Source organism: Typopeltis vanoorti, chromosome 14, assembly GCF_054136105.1.
Source record: "Typopeltis vanoorti isolate ZY-2024b chromosome 14, IOZ_Tvanoo_1.0, whole genome shotgun sequence".
Taxonomy (NCBI): Eukaryota; Metazoa; Arthropoda; class Arachnida; order Uropygi; family Thelyphonidae; genus Typopeltis; species Typopeltis vanoorti.
Window position 1 is genome coordinate 28,367,823 of NC_143562.1, and position 15,558 is coordinate 28,383,380.

A 15,558-nucleotide genomic window follows, 5' to 3' on the forward strand; every position below is an offset into this window, starting at 1 on the left:
AAGATTGCGGCTCTTCTAAGTCTTACCTAATTATTTTGCCTCCAAAAGGATGTATGGTTGACCACCCCTGCTATAATGTGTTGATGGTAGTAGCTAGTGGAGTATTAAATAGGAGAGATGGTGGGTTGTGTATAGCGGAGCAGTGTGCCCTTCTGCGACGAGTCCTCGGACCGCTTAGATGCATCATGGATCAGTCGGTTATTATGCTCTTTGTTTGGAAAGACCTAGGTTCGAATTCGTCTTATGATAATAGTATTTACATTGGTTTCATAAGATAGACCTCACAGCCACTGTATCCTCACATGCTAACTGCAAAAAAGACAATCACACATCCAAAACAGACCTTAAAGGAGCAGCGCGAAACATTTTTCTTCTGATCCTTTGGCTAAGGCCAGTGGTTGTGACTAATGCCCACCCACATTTCCACTTCTCACACATCCAGATTGTGCTATTAACATCACTCAATGACATAGCTGATCTGAAAAAAGCCAGAGAAATTCAAGTGGCCATGCTAATCATTTCCAAAGAATTTCCCAGGATCTAGTAACAGGGCTTTCTTACCAAATTACAATCTCATTGTCTGTTGACCACCCTTTGAAGATAGATTGTCAATTTCTTCTAATCATTCAATGTATCATGGTGGCTAGTTTTCCTCAGATTTCACCATCCAATCTAGGATGTCCAAAACTACTTTCATCCACACCTTTTCTTATTCATAAACAACCTTATCTCACCGACCTAAAATTTTATGGAGTACACTCATTCCTCTTTTTTGGACAAATCCTGCAGTATTCAAATATCCCAAGCTACACAAATGTTTGTAATCAATGCCTTAAACACTGGCCCTAGCCACATTTTGATGTACTGAGAACAACTTTATCACCTAGAACACTATTAAAAGTTCTTATTTCACACAAGAAAGACCACTTCCCTTCAAACTTGAATCTCCATGCAAGTTCAGACAGCTTTTCTTGGACTGACTTATTGTTCTGACCTTTCCTGGTATAACATTACATCCCCAGCCAACCATGTCACAAAAAAAAAAAAAAAAAACTAGGTATCCTTTTCTACTCAGAGCATTACTTCTCACCTGTACAAATTATAACAGTATATATCAATCCTAAATTTACTTAACAATATTTTCTCATATTTGAGGATATGAAAATGCTTGATGCTTTCAAGAAGAGGACATCTAGGTAACTGAGGATCCATCTCACAAACACTATTTCCACTTTATGCCTCTTCTATAACTATTTTTATGAAAACCATTCTTTTCGAGTGCCTCCTATCGTGCCTCCATTTTCTCTTAAGCCTGTAAACACATGTAACTGCTACTCAAATATGTTCGCGGCCAAGTCTCAAACATACCAAACCAACTTTTCATTCTTCTCTTTCATGATGTTTATTTCTAGCTTGGGAACAGCCTTCTATGCTCAGTTTTCCATAAGTATGACAGCTTCATTCTATTATTCATAAAACATACTGACAAGTACTTTCTTTCTCCACTGTCGTGCTACAGGTTTTGCAGAATCTCGTGAGAATGATATTAAAAAAAAAAAAAAAATTCTGATGACAAAACTAACTACTACACCACTTAATGTAGCATGCACAACATATTGTTGCTACTCGTGTATAGAGGCTTAAGTGCTGTGAAGACATAATGTTGGAGGTTTAATGGATTTTTTACAACACTCAGAAAGGATTAAAAAGAATTTAATACTTCCTATATTTCGTCCTAGTCACTAGGACATCTACGGGGATTACAAAAATAACTAACGTAACATAACACAAATATCATACAATACTAAGCCCAACCACATGGGTGACACTAAAGTCCTATCTAGGTGGAGAGCGGTAGGGATAATGGTAGCAAGTTTGGGGTGGGGCTTATATGCTGTGTGTAGGTTGTACTTTTTTAGAATCTTGGCTATTTTTTCGGAGGTGCCACGGATGTAGGGTATGGTGATGGCATTTTTAAATTCTTGTTGATGAGAAGGACCAGGAATGGGAGCGGAACTGATTATTTTTTTGATACTGTGATCGCTGTAGTCATTGGAGAGGAAAGTGTTGTGTATGTAGTTAAGCTCAGTAGTGAGGGCGGTTCCACTTGAACAAAGATTGTGGGCTCTCTTGGTAAGAGTTTTAATAATGCCATATTGTTGAGAGGGGTGGTGGTGTGAGAGTTTGTGAATGTATCTGCCTGTGTGTGTGGGTTTTCTGTATACAGTGAAGGCAAGTGTATCATTAGGCAGGCGTGTGACTAAGTTGTCTAGGAAGGATAAACAATTGTTCTTTTCCTTTTCCATAGTAAACTGGATTCTTGGATGTAGGCTATTGAGATAACTGAGGAAGGAGTCTAATGTGTCTGGGCCATGAGGCCAAATAGAGAACACATCATCTACATATCTTAGCAAGATAGAAGGTTTGAGTGGGGCTGAGTCTATGGCTCGTTTTTCAAAATCTTCCATATAGAAATTAGCAGGGGGGGAGAGGGGGGAACCCATGGCGGTTCCCTCTATCAGCTTGTAGATTTTGTTCTTCCAAGAAAAATACCCCCAGAGTTAATAGCAAAGGAAAAGAGATCTAAGATGTCAGAAGGGAAAACTTTTTGTAAGAGAGATAAGGTGTCAATTAAGGGAATATTAGTAAACAAAGAGGAGATATCAAAGCTTACCAATATGTCTGCTTTATTCAAGGTTAAATTTTCTATGAGGGCTTTAAAGTGGGTCGAGTTTTTTATATAGAAAGTGGACCTTCCAGTGAGGGGGGGGGGTCAGAGAGTTAGCCAGCTGTTTAGACAGTCTGTAGCAAGGTGCATTGGTGGCATCTACTATAGGTGTGAGTGGGGAATTGGGTTTGTGGATTTGATACACTTGCCTTCACTGTATACAGAAAACCTACACACACAGGCAGATACATTCACAAACTCTCACACCACCACCCCTCTCAACAATATGGCATTATTAAAACTCTTACCAAGAGAGCCCACAATCTTTGTTCCAGTGGAACCGCCCTCACTACTGAGCTTAACTACATACACAACACTTTCCTCTAAAATGGCTACAGCAATCACAGTATCAAAAAAATAATCAGTTCCTCTCCCATTCTCGGTCCTTCTCGTCAACAAGAATTTAAAAATGCCATCACCATACCCTACATCCGTGGCACATCCGAAAAAATAGCCAAGATTCTAAAAAAGTACAACCTACACACAGCATATAAGTCCCACCCCAAACTTGCTACCCTTATCCGTTCTACGAAAGATCAGCTCCCTCCTCTCTCTCTCTGCCTGGAGTTTACAAAGTACCCTGTTCCTGTAAGCTGGCGTACTTTGAACAGACAGGCAGATCAGCATCCATCTGCCTAGAGGAACACAAGTCTTACATCTGTAAACACAACTATGGTCATTCAGGCTTGGCTGACCATGTCTTGGACAGCACCCACAGAGTATCATGGAAGAAAACCACCATGCTCCATCACAGCAAATTCAAGAAAGAGACTTTCTTGGAAGCAGCAGCAGCTCTTAGAAATCAACCAAATCTTAATAAATACGGTTGCATTAAGCTTCCGAAAATTTGGGAAACACTCATCACCAGAGATCCTACTTTATATTCCAGGCCACCTACAACTGCCCTTAGAGGGCGTTCCACCTAGATAGGACTTTAGTGTCACCCACGTAGTTGGGCTTAGTATTGTATGATATTTGTGTTATGTTACATTAGTTATTTTTGTAATCCCCGTAAATGTCTTAGTGACTAGGACGAAATATAGGAAGTAATAAATTCTTTTTAATCCTTTCTGAGTGTTGTAAAAAATCCATTAAACCTCCAATATTATTGTTGCTACAGAAAGAAACTAAATGTTATATGCCATATGATGTCAAAAAACATGTTTCAATATACAGTCTGAATAACTTTTTTCTGATAAAAATAAAAACATTTAATATCAAAAGTAGTCTAAAAATTATTTGCAGATATTTAGCATTCATGTGCTTTAAAAAGTAAACTTCACACAATACAAATAGAAGTTTTATAACTTGATAAAAAAACTAACAAAACTTTTTAAATGAAAAACTGTAAAGTATGTTAAAAGTCAAAGTGCAGCAACTGTTAATTTCTTAAACATTCTAAAACACATTAAAAAAACTGCTGTGCAAATAATGAATAATTACAATTATTTATTAGCACCAAAATTTCAATCTACATATCCAGATCATTTTCAGTATACAAATATATAACAGTACAATGAATTGGAAAGCTTCATCAATGTGATCAAGTCAGATACATTCAAGCCATATTGATCAAGCTTGATTATGATCAAATGATAATAGATGTAATATGGCATGATATAAAAAAGGGGCAGCCTTTATTATTTACATGGTCCTTTAACAAAAGAAAACAATACCACTTTATATCTGTATAGGTGTATAAAAAATAGCACAGGGGGAAGCAAAACTTCCTGCTCAGGCTCCCTTTACTAGTCTTTCCATTACGACAGAACTTTTATGAATAATTCTATTTTCTCTCCTACAGTATACTCCAAAGATCAAATTGTATGGCTCCAGTATCATATAGACTTTGATCTCAACCTAGACAGATGGATATCAATGTAACTCTCTAAAGCAGTGGTTCCAAATCTTTTTCCACTTGTGTACCCCTTTTAAACACATTTCTATAAATTGTATCCCTTGTTTTTAAAATAGCTGTTTTTAAATACTGACCCTTTTTCAGTGCCTATCTTAATGTAATGCACTTACTTATATTCAGTCAATAACTGAACTAATAACATGTCAATAATGTGTATCCCCCTGGGGGGGAGGTACGCGCACCACCGGTTGGGAACCGAAAAGTAATACAGGCCACAAAAACAGGAAACTTGGTGAAATTAACATAAAATAATGGATGCAGGATCAAAATTTATTCTTAGATCTAGGAATGAAGCCAATATTGTGAAATTGATGAAGATTTTTGCATCAATCTTACAATGAATTTTGAGATTATAAAGAAAAGAAATATAGAGCTGCCACTGTCATTTAAAATTATGGCCAAACCAATCACTTAACTAAGACCAGTGTATTTTATGTCTGTTTACTATATGTTCTTCTGGCTAACTGTTTTGCAGGAAAAACAACCTTTCCAACCTCCATATCAGACTAGCTAGCTAACTCGTCTCCTAATTGAGCTATGGAGACTTTAGAAACACCGATACCTTAAAACATCTGTAGCCATTAATGTATAGATAAAATGACTATTAGAAGTACCAGAAGGAACTGTAGACTTAAGGAATTGCAGTACAAGAATTGCAACAAGATGTTAGTGAAACATAATACATGAGCACAATTATCCTAGTTTCATACACTCCACTTTTGACAGAGTGATGATGGGAAGATGCATAGATGTATCTCTCTCTCTTTCTGTGTGTGTGTATTACATTTAAAATGTAAGGCATTGGTTGTTGTTGGTTTCAAATTCTATAATAAATTGTATTAAATAAAACTGTATACAGAAATACTTGTAATTCAACTATAAAGAATGTCAAAATAGCAATAATTCATCAACCTGTCTAATCTAGATTGAAAAACAAGAACTGATGGGACTAAGTTGTTCAAAATCCTTCATAAAATAATTATTAAGGGTTAAGAGACTGATGTGCTCATATAAGAAAAACTTCAAATTGCAAGAGGATCATGAAACTAACCACAAATTATTTTATGGACTGAGAATATCTCCTTAACATTGATTCCTATCTCTAATAAAATGAGATATGTTGATATCCATGCTCTTTCAATATACTCTGTAAATAATGCTTGAATTGCATGGAGTTTCTTTGTAAAATTAATTCCATCTAAGACAGAGCACAATTTGCTCTAGCAACTGAAACCTTTAAACAAATCAGATGACAGACTGAATTATATATGAAAAAAGCCTCATATGTTCATGCCACTTTCCATAATCATCATTCTTGTCAAAAGTCAGATACATTCAAGCTGCTTGTTCATTATGTTATAATGTGTTATACTCCACCAAAACCTTACTGCATTGAGAACTGAAATTCATCAAATTTAACAGACTCTTTGTGTTCTTTATGTTTAAGGTAATCAACATATTTTGTAAGATTGCTAAAATCCAAATTCCATGTCACATTCCATCCATTTCACATATTAGATTTCTAGGTTACTCTGAGGGGAAATTAGATCAACCATCTTAGATATGCCACAAGAACAGGAAAATCTTACTTTTTATACAACGAAGATCAGCAGTTGATTTATACATAAACCACCCATTTTGCTTTCTCCAGGCCAAATCTTTGAAGAAATAAGATTATCCACAAAAGCAATGTCCTAATAGATACTATACTTTACTGCAGAGGCCTAATTTGAACAACAGTCTATTTTGTCCCATTTCGGAAGTTGTCAATTAAACACTCCTGACTGCCACCACATTTACTTTTTATCATACTGCATTACAAATACTATTGATTTTAATGATCTATTTAGCACAGAATTTTTAGCCTAAGTAAATTGCAGTTTTATTTTTGCATTATAACAGTTGTGATTATAGCAAGTGCTTACTGACTGTGAGCTTAGCAAGTTCACAATTAATAAGCACTTCTTTATTTTATTATTATTATTTTTGTATAACCAAATGATCAAATAGCTAGATATCAGATATTTTAGCAATATAAGAAATATTCCATAAATTTCATCTAAATTTATATATTTCATGGAATATTGCATCTTACAATAGACAACTATCTGCTATAAGATGAAATTTTAAAAAAATACCATCTTTATATGATTAATAGTTACAGTCTCAATTTTTAAGTTATTCTTACTAAAAAAAAACTCAAAATTAAATTGCTGCAGTTTTAAAAACAATGAGTGAAGACAAACTGCTCAACTAAATATATAAAATCATGGAATGTCCACTAGTCATCGCAGACGTCATGCACTATACTGTGTGAGCAATCATGCAACAACACTTCATTCACATCAGTGGTCAAACATCTTGTCTAACAACCTAAATACCTGATGTAAACTACTTTTGCAAAATAAAACTGAAAATAGGGGATGAAAATCAGATTAACCATCTTCACATGAACTGCAATAACTTTATTTTGGTGGAAATGCACAGGCCTCCTCCTCTGAAAAGCTTGAGCACTGCAATAAATTTTGCAAACCAGCGCTGAACCTATAAACAGTGCTGAAATTGAAATTCATGCAGTAGAAATACCTTCGTTATTTTGTCAAAAAAACATCATTTTGTGATGTTTTTTGTTTTGGATAAAATGTAAAAAAATGGTCAGGATGTGATAAGAACTGTGACAATTTTTCAAGGAATAAAACAGATCATGTCCAAAAATTCAAACGAAGAGACTGCAATGTCATCATTTGGTTTCTCAGAAAGCAAAGGAAGCATTGTAGCTCATCTTCTGCAATAAATGTGGTTTTCTATAATCCATAGTTTTGTAAATATGCTAAGCTTTGTTCTTTTCCCCATAATGTTTAAGGGTTATTAACGAGTGAGGAGGATAGAGATATTTATAAAAATCAAAATGATGTAATAAAACCGAATTAAATAATACTTCAGTAATAATAGTGTCGCTAAAATTGTCTGGGTGGCATGCAGCAACACTGCTATCAACATTATGCTATTAGGGAAAAGAACACTACAGGTTGAATTGGAATTGCCAAGCAGAACTTCGTGCAACTCAAATACACTATGGAATTAAATTTCATACAAAATACCAGTCAGGGCTTCAGAACACAAATGAAGATCATAACTTTGCAATCAGCGATGACTAATGGTGAAAATGAGTTGCCTGCCAATTTACAAATGTTAGGACTCTAAGCATTCCCTTATTCTCTTTGAAGAATAAAATACTTCAAAGGGATTCATTTATGTGCATTATGTTTGAGATCATTTGTAAATTCACAGTAGTGCATTAACGAGTTTATTTTTAAAACTGATTATAAAAATTTAAAAAAATGGAATGTTGGTTTACACAAACTGGCAAAAAAAAAAAAAAAAAAAAAAAAAAAAAATTCAAATTACACATCTAACAAAAACTGAGTAATTTTAACACAATTTAAAATGACATAACATAAAAGTGTTTCATATACTTCCTCATATTATGCAATTCCTAATAAGTCAACACATACTTCCTATTTTGCAATGGATTTTTCAGTCTACCATGCACCTAAACCAGACATTAGATGCAAGGTAAAAAATAAATTACACAATAACCACAGTAATTAACTCTAATGAAATGAAAGTACAGATATTTTGTACTGAAAATAACAGTACATCATCAGTGCATAGAAACAAGCGAATTAAAGAAAAGGGAATACAAGGTACATACAGCAGTCGGTGGTTTACCAATTAAAAACTGTTGCCACAGGCTAGAAATTAATATTAATAAATTATTATTTATTAATATTAATTTCTAGCATGTGGCAACAGTTTTTAAAATTGGTAAACCACCGAATGCTGATCTTGTATTCCCATTTCTTTGATTTGCTTGTTTCTCCGCACTGATGATGTATTGTTATTTTCAGTACGAAATATCTGTACTTTCATTTCATTTCATTAAAGTTAATTACTGTGGTTAATGTGTAATTTATTGTTTATAGTCATGCCACAGGTAAAATACCTGTGGGAAAATACCTTTAAAGATTAGATGCAAGATTATCCAAGGAACACTAAATCAATCTTCTAAGATTTCTGTGTTATGTTGAAATTCTTGAGAGTTCCAGTGTAAAGATTACATAATTCTAAGGGAAAAAAAAAAAACTATATTGTACTAGAATTTTTTTAAATCTTAGATTATACAGGAAATCTCAAGAACATCCAAAATCATTCACAGAATGTAAAATCACAATTTAGGTTTTTTCAGATTAAGAGCATTTTAAATCTAGCAAACATAGTTAAATTTCTATTTACAGTATATTACACATTTCAACATATAAAGGATTAAGTAAAAATCAAGTATTTCAATCATACTTATCCCTTTTCACATATATAAACACATCTACTCTGGAATGAAAAAATTACACCCAGTCCAATGTGAGCATGAATACACTTTTTTTTTTAGTCATAATCATTAATTATATTTATTTATTCGTGTGGGGTTCCCCCCTTTCCTCAACCATCCTTTAGGACTAGTTGATCCCTCCTAATGAGGGATTAAGTATATATTTAATGACTGTAGATCTGTATGTGTTCACAGGCTGGTTTGCCTGTTCTGAGAGATGGAAAACCCAATTATGATAGTGAAAAAAGTATAATGCAAAAATAGTATTTATTTATTATTAACACTATTAACAAGGAAAAAGAATACTAATAATTTAAATTTATTGAAATACAATATGGAAATAAAAGAAAAGTTTTATTTATGGAGATAAGCAATATGTCTGTGTGTCAGACAGAGCATTATTTTCTGAAACGGAAATTTTTTTTTGCTCCAAAATGGAACAATTTACTGGAGAGGGATAAAAATTTTGCTCCTCTAGATTAAATCTTCAAAGATAGATATTCTAAAACTTAAACATCAATTGTTTCAGTATGGTAGAAATATATTTACAAAAAAAAAAAAAAAAAAGTAAATACCCAAATCATTCTTTGGGTATTTACTTCAACCCCTTTCTTCTACAACAAGAATGAGCATTTGGATGGTTATGGTGACCTGTTATTAAGAAGATATGGAATAGTTTTTTTTTTAAATAAATATCTGATCTGTACATGAAAGGTTACATAATCTATAGCAATTGTATGGAGAGTATGAGGTAAAAATATTATGTAAAAGATCGTATCATACTGTTTACAAGGCAAGCAAAGCATCCAAATTGCACTAGAATTTCATTAAATAAGCAACATCATCGGTAATTTTCTTCAGTATATGGTATGAAAATCTGAGTTTCCAGGGAAAAAAATCTGCTGGCATGGACAAGCTGGTTTTTTCTCCTGGAAACTTGGATTTTTCATCCCATAAACTCAAGAAAAATTGACCATAGAATCCACATTACTCCAAATAGTAACATATCCTGTTGGAGTCAGGTATCAAGAGAAGCACTTTTATTTGCCCATCTCTTCATCAGTTGCCACTTATAATTAGTGATAGTCATGGGCCAGCTATCTCTGATTGGCTACTGATGGACACTGGACTGCCCATTCAGTCTCCAAAAGCTAGATAGGGTTAAAAGGCGTCGCCTACTCTCCATAAGGGAATAAAAAGGCAATAGCTGATTATTATTGATTCTCAATAAATAATGACAAAGGTTGCTGTTTGTCCTGCTTTCCAAAGCAAAAATTGCACCATTAAATGATCATTAGGTTTTAAAAAGCATAAGCTGTAACATAATTGTGCAAAACATTTCATTTAATATCATATGCTTTAATTATGTCAGGAAATAAAAAAAATTAAATAATACAACTTTATTATTTTGTTATTATATTCATCCTATAAATATGACACCTTATTCCCATTCCTTAAACAATAAACATATAATTATAAAATATGTTACATAAAGCAAACTATTCAATTTTTATATAAAAACCAAAATGTCCACTTTTATTGATTTTGGGCATTAATGGACTAATTATGTTGGATTATCACAGTCTGTGCATCCCCTGAGGGTATATACTGGGAAATGATAAAATATTTACATTTTTTATAGTTTCCTTATAATTATATCAATTAAAATTTATGAAATTTTAAAAATTCTGCCACCTCGAGAGCAGATAGTGCCAATTAGTGCCTGTATAAAGCTGCTATTTTCTCTCTCTCTCTCTCTGTTAGTGTTTTCAATGGAAAATTGATGAAAACATGTTATAGATATTTCAATCAAAATATGTAGGGCTGAATTATTTAACATAAATAACTCTGAAAACTGAAAATATTTCATATACAAATAGCAAGGAATATGCTGGTATTTATAATTTATAAATTAAAGCTAAAGTCTTGAAGCTGGACAAAATCAACCCTTTGTCTCTTTTCTCTTTTGGAAAATTTTCAGCCCTTCTATAAGTAATAAACTTAATTTGGTTGTTTCAAACATCAAATTCCATAAAAATCCTTTTCACATTGTTAATAGTATACTCATATTTTATATCACCCACTGTAGAACAATGATAACTTCAAAGTAAACAAGAGATGAATAAACTGTACCCTCTTCAGCAGAGCAACAATCTAATAATACAATCAACATCTCTATGCAAATAACTCCAACAGTTATAAACTTGGGCTTATGATCTTCAACAATCACTTAACATTACAGTTTTCTCTGAGAAAATCTAAAAGATTTTAATAGCAAAACAGTATTTTGCACAACAAAGACATTGGTAATACGAACTGCTGCAAAGCATAAAGCATCTCTTCCGATGATGGTAACCATACATTATCTATTGTAAAGTTAAATTTGCTTCGTTTGCATATAATCACTTTACTCTTTGTACATGAAAAAATAATCATAATAAAAAATACATCTAGTATAATTATTCTATATATATCCTTTAGATCAAATAAACTTTTGCACAAAAACAGTGGACTGATAAAAAAAAAAAGAAAAAAATAGGAATCACTTAGGACTTTTAAAATACCTTATTCTAAAGGGTCAAATTATCACCAATTGCAATTTCTAATTGTCTGCTACAGTACAATCTATATATCAGTCGGTATTAAACATCTGTCCCATCAACGATAACCGAGCAACAAATGGTTGTGCTGGGCATGAGAGCAGTTCAAAGCGTGGAATGTTATTTCCTTTCACTGAATTCTTTAAATTATCAGTATGCATAAATTCACCAGTGAAATCATCACTTAAAGGCATCACTGGAACAACAGGAATGACTTTGGAAGGAATTGAAGATTCAGTTTCAGGTTCACTGATGACTTCATCAGATTGTCCTTCTGATGAACTAGATTCTTGTAGGAGGTTATTTACATATGTTTTAGATTCAGCTTCAGTTTCCTGCTTTCTGTTGATGTTACTTGTTTGCAAATCTTGCACATGTTCACTGTAATAACTTGGAAGATGATGATTATGGTGTTGAATATGATCGTGTGATATACTTGATTCAATTTTTGTTAAATTAAAAGGATTTCTTCTTGGAGTTGTAGCCTTTGATTCACTAGAAGGTATACTAACAGATTTGTTATTTAAGTCTTCAGAACTATTTTTTGTTTTTTCTTTACCATTCGCTTCTAGCACCTCAGGAATGTCTTTGTTCTGAGCTTTTCTTGGCACATCCTCAAATAAGTGATACACACCAGCATTCACGATTTTTTCTGTACTTTCCACTTCTGAACCATAACTTGTAATAAAGTGTACATTATTACTTTCTGAAGAAATAGGTAAATTATTCATTTCTTTAGGATCCAAGTGCTGTATACTTTCATCTTCCTTAGTACTACTATTATCCAAATTATTGCAAGGAACTGGCATACCAGATAAATCTTTACATTGCCATCTGTTTTTATATTTCTTTTTTTCCCTTTGGTTTTCTTTGAAGATTTTAAGGAAGTCATTCCTTTCATTGATATCAAGAAGTGCAAAAAGATTCATGCTGTTCTGAAAATCATCCAGCAATGATTGATGTTCTTTGCGTTCTGCACTACAACAATACACTGCAGCAGTATCAATGGGATGAGCTTCAGTATTAAAAACAAAACCACCAGCTCCTGTTAAACACTCCCCTCCAGTAGTTCTAATTATTTCACCACAACTTCCATTGTTATGCAAAAAATTTGTGGGATCAAAAAGCAAATATAGATATTTTGTGGTTTCAGCAAGAAAGAAAGATTCCATACGATCTTCTATGTGATGATCTTGGACATTTTTTATCTGAAAAGATAAAAAAAAACTTCTGTTTTTGCATTTTTCATCATGAAAGTCAATCCTAAGATATACAACATATGATGACAACCATTCTTAGTGAGACACTTTCATAACAATAAAATTTTCCACAGTATGCTGATATATACATATCAAATCAAAGCATATTTAAAAAAATAAAATAAAAATATGTAAATAATAAAACATGCATTTCTGACAGTATTCACAGAAGATATATGAAATGTATAATACCATATTTATAAACATATTACCAAAGTCTTTACATGACTTTTGTTTTCTATTACTATACAAAAGTTGGAGACTTCATAAAGAAAAAAAAAAGATGACAAAATACTGAAAAAGATCAGCAATGGAGGAAATACTGTAAGGAATTAAAGATGATAAAGGCTGTATAAAAATTGAACATAAAGATATTCCAGAATAATTAAAAGACTGTGAAAAGATAAACAGTAATAGAACTGTGGTTTTGTCAAAAAAGACATCAGAAGCCTGAGATGTGGAAATGAGCAGCTGGGGTAGATGATATTAGACCAGAAATTATAACATATGGAGATTTTACAGTGCCTACACTGTATAAGACTTAGTCAGAAGGTCAAATTCTAGATGACTGACTGGAGTAGAGTGCATGATTTACCATCAGATTTATGTAAACATGCCATTATTTGAAGTGATTTATGACAAATACCATTCCATCTGTCTCGATACATATTTTCCAATGAGGCGACATGGGAGCAATATTTTCCCCAAATGTGAACTGTAATACTTTTAATCACTGTTCTGAAAGTTTTGACGTATCAATTTCTCCAGTTATGTTGCAATGAAGAATGAAATTCTTCATTGCAACATAATGATATAGTGGTAGTCTCAAGAAATCCATGCTCTTTGAGCATCATATCGAATTTAAATTGTTTAGTTTTGGGCGAGTTTCTTTTGAGCAAGTTGAGCAATTCAAATTTTTGCATATCTACGGAATGAGAAATGTTATTTGCAGAGAACCAATCCATAATGACTTACTTCCTATTAAAACAATTTGGAACTTTGTTTAATTGGATGGAGTTAAATGGAGCATTATCAATTATAACAACTGCATTTTTAGGAAGGTCTGGAATCAGTTTTTCTTCTGCCCACTTTTCGAAGATCATAGAATTTATTTGCCCAGGGTAATCTCTAGTTGGTGAAATGACTTTGAAAAGTAAATTAGAATTTGGTAAAAAGCCCATTTCTCCACATAATGACTTACTTCCTATTAAAACAATTTGGAACTTTGTTTAATTCGATCGAGTTATATGGAGCATTATCAATTATAACAACTGCATTTTTAGGAAGGTCTGGAATCAGTTTTTCTTCTGCCCAGTTTTCAAAGATAATAGAATTTATTTGCCCAGGGTAATCTCTAGTTGGTGAAATGACTTTGAAAAGTAAATTAGAATTTGGTAAAAAGCCCATTTCTCCACCCACACACAAAATTATTATGCACCAGAGGCATTTCTGATTTGTAACACTCCACATTCTTCTTGTCAACATTTTCCACAAGTTAAATTACTGTCAATTCAAGTTTCATCTAGATACACAATTGGTCTCCTCCCTGAAACATCATATTGCTCTCAAACACTACATTCTAGATAAAACAATGTCACTTTGCTCCATGATAAGTTTCCTTTTATTCTGCGACTTTTTGAAATAAAATCCAATTTCATGAAGTATTTTCCTTAAAGTTTCTCTTTTCCATGAAAAATTATTTTTTTCTTTCAGCACAGGAATCAATTTAGGAACAATTGGCACATTTTTCTCAACCATGTAAAATTTGTGAATAGTTCTTATAACATCTATATCAAAATCATTCAAAACATGTTTTTGATGATTTTCTTTTTCTGGAGCTTTTTAGGAGATTTAAATTTCGGCTTATCTTCATCTTTTGATTCCCTATGAATTCTTTTAAACAGCCGACTCTGACATCCGCTATTTCACTTGCACATTTTGTGGCCTGAGAAACTGGAACAAGGAGACTGCCTTCTAATGATTCTTTTTTGCAGAATGTCAGTACGTTATGCAATATTCTTTTGCAAGCGCTACTAAAAAGTTTATCACCAGAACTTGTGAATGGTATTGGATCCATCAAACAAATAATACAAAAATATCAGTGCAAAAAAACAGTGACAACAAAAATCAAGCTAGTACAACAACAGACAAGAAAGCATGTGATTTCGAGTGTTGTGATGAATTGCACATCCCTTAATCTTTTCTCCCTTTCAACATGAATTAATTTTCATTGGCACTGTGTCAGCTATGGTTCTCTCAACTGTAATAGTGCCTTAGAACAGTGCTTCCCAAACTTATGAATGTAAAGACCCCCTTTGGAAAAATTAAAATATTTCATGGCTCCCATCAAAAAAAAATCATAATACAGACATATATTATTATAATATTTATTGTATTTATATTCAATACAATAAGGTATAGGTGGACTAATACGGTACAAAGTGCCTTAGACGATAGAAATATAAGATCTGATAATGTTGGAGTCTTGACAAGTAACAGACTGATTTGGAGGAAAATTGTAGATAGGAAGTTAGTAATGATGTAAATTTTTCATGTAATCCTGTACAGCCCTTGAGGGTACATGGCAGGAATTGATGATGACAATTTATGTTCAAGATTTTGTCTTTATATGTTTTTTTTGTGCTTCTTATCAATACCTTTGAAAT

The 15,558-nt window shown here is 32.9% G+C and overlaps 1 protein-coding gene across 1 annotated transcript in view; it reads right to left on the bottom strand.

Moving 5' to 3' along the window:
* Positions 1 to 9,873: 9,873 nt before the first annotated feature.
* Positions 9,874 to 15,558, bottom strand: part of LOC150099330 (ER degradation-enhancing alpha-mannosidase-like protein 2) — a 146,053-nt gene continuing 140,368 nt past the window's right edge. Inside the window, exon 9 of the mRNA XM_090403720.1 lies at positions 9,874 to 12,841. Coding sequence (XP_090259846.1) covers positions 11,666 to 12,841 — 1,176 coding nt within the window. The 3' untranslated portion in view covers positions 9,874 to 11,665. The remainder of the gene's footprint in view (positions 12,842 to 15,558) is intronic.